The 10,831-nt window shown below is 27.7% G+C and overlaps 1 protein-coding gene across 7 annotated transcripts in view; it reads right to left on the reverse strand.

Moving 5' to 3' along the window:
* Window positions 1-6,051, reverse strand: part of LOC7484089 (disease resistance protein RPV1) — a 51,962-nt gene extending 45,911 nt beyond the window's left edge. For all 7 annotated transcript variants that reach the window (XM_052449321.1, XM_052449320.1, XM_052449319.1 and 4 more), the window contains exons 1-2: window positions 5,428-6,051; window positions 1,301-2,402 (exon numbers count right to left, since the gene is read on the reverse strand). In XM_052449321.1, the coding sequence (XP_052305281.1) occupies window positions 1,301-2,402; window positions 5,428-5,945 (1,620 nt within the window). In that variant the 5' untranslated portion in view covers window positions 5,946-6,051. The remainder of the gene's footprint in view (window positions 1-1,300; window positions 2,403-5,427) is intronic.
* Window positions 6,052-10,831: the final 4,780 nt, after the last annotated feature.

The raw sequence follows: 10,831 nt of genomic DNA on the forward strand, positions 1-10,831 counted from the left end.
ATTATTTTTTATTTATATAAAGTTATTATTCCGAGCTTTTAATCAAAGTGCAAGATGGTGAAGAACAAGTTGAAACAACGCATTTCAATTTAGTTTTTTATTCTTTAAGATTAATTTGTTTTTTGCGGTCCAAATATCCCATAAAATACTATATGATAACATTGTTTAAGCACTTCATTAGAACTTGCGTTTGATGGCCATGCCCCGTCGTTGGCTGATTAAGTTATTTACTTTATAATCATATTCATTTCAACTACTATACATGTTAAATTTAAATTTTTAAAGGAAAATGTACGGTTGAGGGAAAATGCATGGTAGAGTCTAACACTAATTTTTTCGGTGGTGTCCCTCTCGAGCTTCTCTCTGTTTTTCGTTCGGTGTTCCTCCCCCGCTTTCTTTCTTTATGTACCCGTTAATTTTGTTCTATGAACTAGTTAAGATGAGTGTAGTTCTTTCCCATCACATGTTAATTAAGCATGCTCTTGATGCAGGAAAAAAAAAAACTGTTAGGAATGATTGATGAAAGATAAGAAATGTAATTAAGATGATAGGATATAGTATAATGAGAAGTAGTGGCTAGAAAAGATCGTACGTGATTTGTTGAGTATCCTTGAATCATTGCATGTGACTAACTTGTTTACAAACAAGATCTATCTAAAGCATTGTCTACACATTTTGTGTATGAAAATCTACTTTCTATTAGAGTTGAAATTGATGATAATGGTCAGGTCTTATTATTGCTATGTTCTTTGTGTCTTGTTTATCATAACCTTAGAAAGACTTAATAAAATATCATATTGTATGCCAAAGAAAATGGATAAAACAAGGAAACTCCAACAAAGTATACTAATTTTACTTAATCTTGTAGTATTAATTTGGTTATCTATGAATTATCTTTTACACAGGATAGAGGTAGTTTGATGATTCTATGTTTGCTTTTTTGTCATTCGTTACTATGCAAGATTTGGTGTACCCCATAAAATATTATATAATTGCATTGTTTAAGCACTTCACTGGAACTTGTGTTCGGCCATATTTTTGTTCTAATTATAAGAATTGTTGTTATATTTTGATGTGTTTGCTGTGAAATATTGTATATTCATGTGTGATCCTAAGTTGATGCATTATATTGTTGTAATATATAAGACTGTACGCATAAAAACTGATTTAGTACGTATTGGCAAATTATTAACTCATTTATGTAAAATCCCTTAAGGAGCAATATTGCACTTTCCAACACAACTAGTTCCTTAAAATTGCACTAAGGTTTGACAAGAAATTAAGATAAATGAGTTCTTACCAGTTCCTTGGAGAGTACATTGTATGCGTCTTTGGGAAGTACAATTCTGCTGCAATTTCCAGGATGATTACGCGACCTTTGACGAATAATCTCCCTTCCCATCTTTCGTAATGTATCATGCATCCATAAGCTATTCCAAGTGTCGATTGTTATGAGAGACCTTCCAATGAGAGTTCTGAAAGCTACTTCTGGATGGCAATCGTAACGAGCACCTACTATATCTGCTACATATTCTTTGTCTCCACCAACAAAATAGCACGCAATATCAAGGAATATCTCACTTGTATCCACATTCAGTGCATCAAAACTTACTCTAAGCTTTCCTTGAATATCATCATGCGGAATATTTCGCCAATGGGCAATATCGATTTCCCATCCAGCTTTGTCTCTTATAGATAAATGAGAACCCAAAATTTGTAGAGCCAAAGGAAGTCCTTTGCAGTAGTCAACTACCTTTCCTGAAAGCTCCTCATAATCCTTTGCTGGATGGGTTTCCCTAAAAGCATGCAAACTGAAAAGCTCAAGAGACTGATCTCGATCCAATTCTTTAGCATGATACATTCCATCTACCCCCACTTCTGTTAGCAGATGCTTATTCTTAGTTACAACAATTATTATACTTCCGGCACCAAACCAGCATCTCTCTCCCATCAATGCCTCCAGTTGTTCCCTTTTGTCCACATCGTCAAAAACAACAAGAATTTTCTTACGATGAAGTCGTTCTTTGATCAAATTCATGCCTTCATAAACATTACTGACCTTCCAAACTCTTGGTTTCAGAATATCATGAAGAAGGCGCTCTTGTAATTCAACCAGACCATTCGGCTTATCTGATATTTCCTTGACGTCCGAAAGAAAACTGCTTCCCTCAAATCCAAAATAAAGTTTGTTAAACACAGCTTTTGCTATTGTTGTCTTTCCTATTCCAGCTATCCCATGTATTCCCACGATGCCAACATCCGGTTTTGCACCTTTTAGCAAAGAAATAATACCCTGAACTCTGGAATAAATACCTACTGGGTGCTTGGCTACGTGCAAGGTTTTGTTTCCCAGTTTACAAGCTACATCACTGACAATCCTTTTGATGAATTCCGCTTCATATCTGTTCATAGAGAACGAAAGACAACAATGGCGTATAGGTTGTTAGATATTAATCCAGAATTTTCAAGCCCATGCCTCTCTAGAACTATCAAGGAAGTGCATCTTGAAAATCTAGCTCATCCATCCCTAGAATTCTCTTCAAAAAAATAAAGTCATCCTTTCTTGTAAATGATATTCTATTAGAAGTCTCTAGGCTATCAAACAGACCTAGCAGCCCATATCTACATGCTGCCACTTTCTTGTAAGAAGGATTGAAAGGGCGTAAAATTGTTTTTTAAAGATTTTTTTAAAAAAAATACATTAAAATAATATTTCTTAAATTCTAAATTTATTTTTAATATTATTAAATTAAAACATTCCAAAAACTTTTAAAAAATTAATTTGAAAAAAAACTTATATTTTGACGAAAAACATATTATAAATTAGTTGGTGTTCAAGCATCACTCAGAGTAAACAAGCAAGCAATTTTATACACGAAAAAGTTCGTGCAGTGTGTGAGTAGAGAAAGATTTGTGTGTGCAAGTGAGAAATAATATTAAAGAGAGCGTCTAGTGTGTGAGTGTTATACACATTAGTTGGTGTTCAAGTATCAATATTTTGTACAAAATTCTTTTATTGAATATAATTAAGTTATTCTGTCAATTTATCACTATTTATCAGAGCTTTTGCCCAAAATTTTATATCCAACATTAGTTTTTTTTTTTAATATACATCCAACATTAGTTAAACACTAGAAAATTAGTCAATACTACGTGTCGGGTTGAACAAACAAAATTTAAAATATAAAAAATAAATATCAAGATATTGTTAATTTATTTCTCATTAGCAATTTTTTTTAATTATTAACTCAAAACTTGGTTTAACTAGTTAATTTTTAAACCTTATAATCTTAATCCATGACTAACTTGAATTTTAAATTAAATTATGTAAAAGTTAATTTAATATGACACAATTAATTTAGCGAGTTCAAAGATAATATAAATAAATAATAAAAATATAATTTGACATAAAAAGAATCAAAATAATTTTTTAAAAAAATATTAAAATAGTAAAATATTGAATCTATTCAGGTCTGCCAAACTTACCATCTAATCATGGATCCAAGTGGATTTAATAAGTTTATTTTTAGTCAATTTTTTTAAATACATGTTAAAAAAATAAAGGATTACAGTAAAGCAATCGAATAAAAAAACAAAATAATTATGATGAATTGCAAAAAAATAAACAAACAAGTAAACTTGGTAATATTACAAAAAGATTTCAACTATCTTCCTCCAAAACAAAATAAAAATTAAATAAATTCTAATAAAATATTATTTAAAAAATATTCTTAATTAATTTTTAAGAAATTTAATTTATTTTTATAAAAATATATATAAAAAAAAACAAAACATGAGATTCTAGGTAGCTAAACTTACTTAGGCCATATGAAAAAAGTCCAGGTGTGGTGGCCTACCCAAGCTCACCGCTGTTAAAAAAGAAGAAGCAGTTATTTATAAATCCAATTTTCAATCACATCATTTATAAACCTAATTGAAGTTGTCGAAAAGATCACGCCGTGTATATTTTTTTTTAAAAAAAAAAAACTCAATTTATAATCTACATTCATATAAGAAAAAATTCTTATAACCTAAAAAAATTAATTTCTCCTCTTAAAAAAAACTTCTAAATTAGTTAAAAAAATAAACAAAAAAATATCTCTCTCAATCTTGATCTTTTTTTTTAACAAATTAAAAATTCAAAAACATTTTAATATCATTCCTCTTGTAGAATATTTTAATATCAAATTTGATTATTTTTTATAATGAAATTCAACTTAATATGAAGATTTTTTTTAACCAAAATAACCATGTAAAAAGTAGATTGAAACATGTAATTAATATCAAATCTCAAATCAATATAATATTTAAAGATAAAATTGAAAAGAAAAAAAAATGATGAAAGAAGAAAATAATAAAAAACAAAAGAGAAACCATTTTTTAAAATGATTTCTTCATTTTCAATCTCTTGTAAATAATAAAATTAAATTTCTATTCTTTTTTTTAAGTCAATCATAAAGAGAATGTCATATAAAAAGCAAAATATTAACGCAGTAGTAAAAAATTAATTTTTTTTAAAAAACCAATGAATACATAAATAAATAAATAAATAAATAAATAAATAAAAGTTATTAAATCTAAAGAAAAAATAAATAAATAAAAATATTATGTAAATTTACAATTCATCCCCTCACAACTGCAATGAAAAACCGATGGTTTTTAATTTTTAGTCAATTAATAAATAATGTCTAATCCTTTGAATCTTCCAACAATACTTTCACGGGAAAGGTCAACCTCTAATCCTTCACAAGTGATTGTTTGTTTTTGTGTTTTAAAAATATTTTTAATAAAATTTAAAAAATTTTTATTTTTTTTATTAACTTTAAATTAATATATTTTTAATATTTTCAAATCATTTTAATATGTTGATGTCAAAAATAATTTTTTTAAAATAAAAAAACATCATTTACATATATTTTGGCATAAAAAATTATTTAAAAAACAACCGCAACCACACTGCCAAACATACTCAAGTCTTATTGGCTTTATCGATCTAGTTCTATTATTATATAATTTAGTAAAATTGATCAATATTCATATTCATAAATGAGCATGGATACATGTATCTAGCAATAATTTTTTTTAAATAGCTTTTTTATTGGATATATATAAAGTAAAGATATGGAAAGCTAGTAACCACCTAAAATGCATGTATATATATACACACACACACACACACACATCTAGCACTCAGAGGAAAGGTTGCGAATAATAATTAATAATTATTTAAAAAAAAACGAACTTATTAAATTTTTTAACTCTGTTTGGGAAAAAAACTTAGAAATTAATTTGCTACCTCTAAATATTGCAATTAAAAATTAATATATAATTGAAGTGAAAATATCAAGCTTAAATTGATAATAATAAAAAAAATTGTTTATGTTGATATGTGCAGGTGGATCTGTGACAGAGAAGGTAAATATATACCCATTTGCCTCATTGTGTAAACCCCATCCAGATAGATTTCCCGCTTCTGCAAGAGCTCCTCTCCACTTGTTGACCTTCTCCATTTCTTCCTTGAAGCGTTCTTCATGTTCATCAAAAGCTTTTGCATAACTCCCGGTCTGTTTTCGGACATCTGAAGGCTCCGTATCATAGAATATAGGAAGAACAACCTGGTCAATGTTTTGCCTGCACTCAAGAATCTTTACAAGTTCGTCAAGACACCATCTAGAGGAAGCGTAGTGTTTGGAGAAGACCACTATAGAAATCCTTGATCCTTCGATTGCCTTGAGAAGTTGTGGAGAGATTTCTTCTCCTCTAGGAAGTTCATTATCATCCCTAAAAGTATGAATTCCGGCCTGGATTAAGGCGGTATAGAGATGATCTGTAAAGTTCTTGCGGGTATCTTCTCCTCTAAAACTTAGAAAAACATCATAGTTCCATCTATGTCCAGAGGATGAAGACGAAGAAGAGAACGGAGACTCAGAGTCCGTGGAAGCCATAGCTGGGACAGTTTTATCAATCTATATAGCAAATTGGGAAAGGTAGGTTGAAGAGTATGGAGAGGAGTGACGTTAATTTGCTTGTTATTTTCTCACAAATTTGAAGTCCTTTGCAAAGATGATATATATATATATATATATAATTGTGGAAGTTGCTGGGAAGTTTAGAAACCATTTGAGAACCGTGTAAACTCAGTGTAAACTGTTTTTTAAAAAAAATTAAATTTTTTTTGATTAAAATTTAATATAATTTAAATATTTTAAATCGTTTTGATATTAAAAATAATTTTTTAAAAATAAAAAAATATTATTTATTTATATTTTAATATAAAAATTATTTAAAAAACAACTAGTATTAAAATATAAAACATACTGTGAGTGGAAACTGGGGTCGAGTAGGTCAGTGCAGCCTTTGTCCCTCTAGAGACTCCCGTGTTAAATACTGTGGAAAATAACATTCTTTCGAGACCATAAAGTCATACAAAGTGGTCAAAAAAGTTACATAGGCTACAATAGCATGCAGTCAGATCTTTCAGACGGAATGTAGGCTCCAAGTGCATACATACAAATAACTGTGCAGGAGCATCCACACGTGTTATCTACATTTTTGTTAAATTTTAGTTAAAATAACTAAAAACTTATTTAAACTAGTTAATTAAAAAATAGTATTACATTTATGTTTCAAAGCATGGATATTTTATTGTTATTTTAAAATTTAAATTATTAAAATATTCATAATTCCTCACATAAATTGAAGTGATATAGAGAATAAAAAAAATAAATCTTTATGAATTAAAAGTATATTTACGTTTTAAAAGTATTTTAAAAAAGATTTAAATTTTTTTATTTTAAATTAATTTGTATATTTTCATATTTTTTATGTGCTAATATTAAAAATAAATTTTAAAACTAAAAGAATATTATTTTAATATATTTTTAAATAAAAAAATATTTTAAAAAATAACAACACCATTAAATATATGTTTGGTTACATGAGAAGTTTAGCTGAAATTGTGTTCAAGTAGTTCCTAACTAATCCTCTTTTTGTAGGATCCAATTTCCGGTCATTTCTTGGTGAACATAAGCTACCACAATCTCTTCTCCCTTTCACATCAAATAGAGGTCGGTGCGTTGGGTTTATGGGTAAAAGCCAAAGGCGGTGTGAGGGCAGCCATCAAATAATAGTGTCTTTCTACGATAAAACACGGGACTCTCCTCTCCCTGATTCTCAACTGAAGTCTTCCACTGTCACACCCTTTTCATTTTTAGTATCTACTACATTTGGGGCCGGGGGTATCTTTTTTTATTTATATATATATAAAAAAACCCTCACGCAAGTATATTTAAAAAGTATAAAAAAACGACTTTATTGAGAAAAAAAATTCATTAGATAATAAAAAATCAAATAACAAAAAAAAAAAAAACTAAATACCAACTCCAAACAACTCAACTTAAATATATATATATATATATATATATATATATATATATATATATATATATATATATATATATTTGGAAGTTGATGAGAAGTTGAGTGGAAATTGGGGTCGAGTAGGTCAGTGCAGCTGTGTTTATCCCATAGCCCTTGGCTATAGAGATTCCCGTGTTAAATAACATTCTTTCAAGACCATAGTCATAAAAAGTGGTAAAAAAAAGTTACATACATATATATAATTGCATGTAGTCAAATATTTCAGACGGAATGCATGCTCCAAGTGCATACATATATATAATATATAATATTCAATATATAAGAACAATCATAATTACTCAGCTAAACCATTGAGATTTAAAGTAAAGGAGCAAATCTGAAAGTTGAAAGCATACCAAATCACCTTCAGTGCTAATTATACACTGATCTCACCTAGAGAATCTTTGCTTAAATATAATTGACAGCCTCCCGTGTTGTCAACTGAAATTGTTGGAGCAGAACCCTAGAGTTGTTGGAAATAAAACACACAATTATTTGTATATATGAACCTTTCCGTCGTTATTGATTAATTTGTTCGTTCAACAAAACACTTATTATTTTTAATATATTGATAATTATATTTATATGGAGATTACACCCCTTGCTATCATAGTATAACTAGACATCTAACTATTTAATTAAACAAGATTCTGATAAACTAGTCTAATACAAATTTTATTTTACAAAAAATTCTTATTTAAACTAGAATTTTTATTTAATAATCTCTCTCTTAAAATGATGTTAATTAACATTACAACATTTTCTTTTTGAATGTATACACCAAGTAATTTTTAAGTTTTATAAATAACTTCAATTTAAAAGATATATCAACAACTTGATTTTTACTTTTATATAAATCTCAATTATTTTGTTCAGAATGTTAGGAATTAGTTATTTTTAAAAAATAAATGTGATGCTAAAATTCAGATCTTAGAACGGTTAAAACTTAATCTAATAAGATAGAAACTTTTTCATACAAAAGATCTACCTTGAACCTTAGATAAAACTAATAGATATAAATGCTATTCAAAATAACAATCAAATAATAATAATGTAGTAAATATTAAATGTGCTAATGTGATATTTTAGTTGTGATATACAATATTGCTTTGGTGAGATCTCAATATGTTGGAGGGTCAAGATCATCGCATGAAGTAAGAATTAAATTCTTGATTTAATTTAGTTTAAAACAAAATAAGAGAAAGAATTAAATAGTTATGATTTTCAATAAATTTTGGAGTATACCGTAGAAGCTGTGAATAAGTTTATCAATAAGCTAGATTTATTATTTCCATCTTTTTTCTTTTGTTGGGAAAGGAAACGATATAAAAAAAAATTATAAATGTGAACTTAATTAATCATTCCAAAGATTGGAATGCTAATGATGTCAATAAAGTATTATTTACATCGGCATTTACCTTTGTGAAAGGAAAAAAAATCATATGGTGAATGAATTTGTTAAGGCTAATGATATCATTAGGATAATGTTGATATCAATAGCCTACCAGATTATGGAAAGCTAATGATATCAGCAAGATGATGTTGATATCGACATGAAACAAAGCTTTGATTAACCTACTGGATTATGGATGGTTAATGATATCAACAAGATTATATTGATATCAACATTAAACAAAGATTTGATTAGCCAACCGGTTTATGGAAGGCTAATGATATCAACAAGATGATGTTGATATCGACATCAAATGAAGATTGATTAGCCTAACAGATTTTGAAGGTTAATGATATCAACGAGATTATGTTGATATTAGCATTACCAAGTGCTGTTTTTTCTTCTAAATCATGGAAGTTGGAAATACCAACAAGGTTATATTGACATAAATATTTTTATGACTTGATTAGCCATATCAGGTTATGAAGGCTAATGATGTCAGTAGAGTTGTATTGTATCGGCATTACCAAAATAGTAGAAACCATATGATATCAGGATGACCAGTATAATATTATTTGAAAATGAGTTTTGATATCCTATTAGGTGGTGTATCAGTATTAATGGAATTAATTCGTTTGAAAACATGGACTTTTCAATTACAAAAATTAATGTATGCCTAAAGAGAGAAATTAAAAGAAGTAGTTTTAACTAATGTAAGGAAAAAATAATGTATTATTTTTCTTAATTATTAAGATTACACATGTTCTTTATGATTGCAACTTGATTGTATATGTTTAATTTATAGGTGCATCTTAATCCCAATGTGAGTAGCATTTTAGTTGGAGATGTATCTATTTTGTGAGAGTTAGTTAGACTTTTGTTAATGTAAAAAATGGATGTAAACATAAAAGTAATGTTCCTATATTAATACTTTTGGAATGCTACGTAGAATATTATTAACTTGGTTGTCAACTATTTTGAGACTTATGTGTAGGTATTTTAAATATTTTTCTCATTACAGCCTCTATGTTAGTGTTCATCAAATCATTAACTTGAAGTTTTGTTCATCTTGAGAATGAGTTATATATGGAATGTAATTCTGTATAATTACATAAATATGAATCAAAGGGTAATGATGTTGATGAATGCCGTTATTGTGTTATGGATTGAATTGTTGGGATCTAGGATAATTGAATTATTGCGAGGATATTTATTTTGAAGTGTACAAGTTAGTTAGTAACTTGGAATGTTATAAATAATGAGAAAATTTTGCCAAATCTTGATAGAAACAAAATTTCAGGCTTTTGTTGTAATTACAATATATATATTGTGGGGATCCAGGATGATTGGATTATTGTGAGAATATTTTATTTTGAAATGTACAAATTTTGCCAAAATCTTGATAAAAACAAAATAATCACAATAGATATTATATATTGTTGGAAATCATTTATGAAATTTGTGGCTGATACAATTCGGGTTAACCTATTAATTAAGCACTATTCCCGAGTCAAGAAGCTAGAATAACCTAATAGAAAGCAAACAAAACAAATTATGAAACCTAATTTTCAATCAACCTAATATTATAAGATAAATTTGAGGAAAAAAGTTTATTGTGAAAAAGAAGAAAAACCCAAATCAATCAAGTTAACTCACTACACCCGTGATCCATGTTATAAGATTGAGATAACCTAATAAAAATAAATTTAATATTGAAGGATGAATTTTTTTTCTTAAAAAAGCAATGACTCTTTCCAATATTAAAGGATGAACTTGAAAAAAAAATTAACTAAAAAAATACTAGTCAATTGGGTTAACTTGCCAAACTCGCGATTCGTGTTTTAAAAGTGAGATAACCCAATAAAAACAAATTTAATATTAAAGAATAAAAAAGTATTGATTGAAAAAAAAATATTATTCTAATAAATAATGTTTTTTAAGGAGAGGCACAATAAAAATTCCTTTTTTATTAGTTTTTTTTATTAATATTAAAGAATTCTTGTCGTTTTTTATTTCATG

Source organism: Populus trichocarpa, chromosome 19 (assembly GCF_000002775.5).
Source record: "Populus trichocarpa isolate Nisqually-1 chromosome 19, P.trichocarpa_v4.1, whole genome shotgun sequence".
Lineage (NCBI taxonomy): Eukaryota > Viridiplantae > Streptophyta > Magnoliopsida > Malpighiales > Salicaceae > Populus > Populus trichocarpa.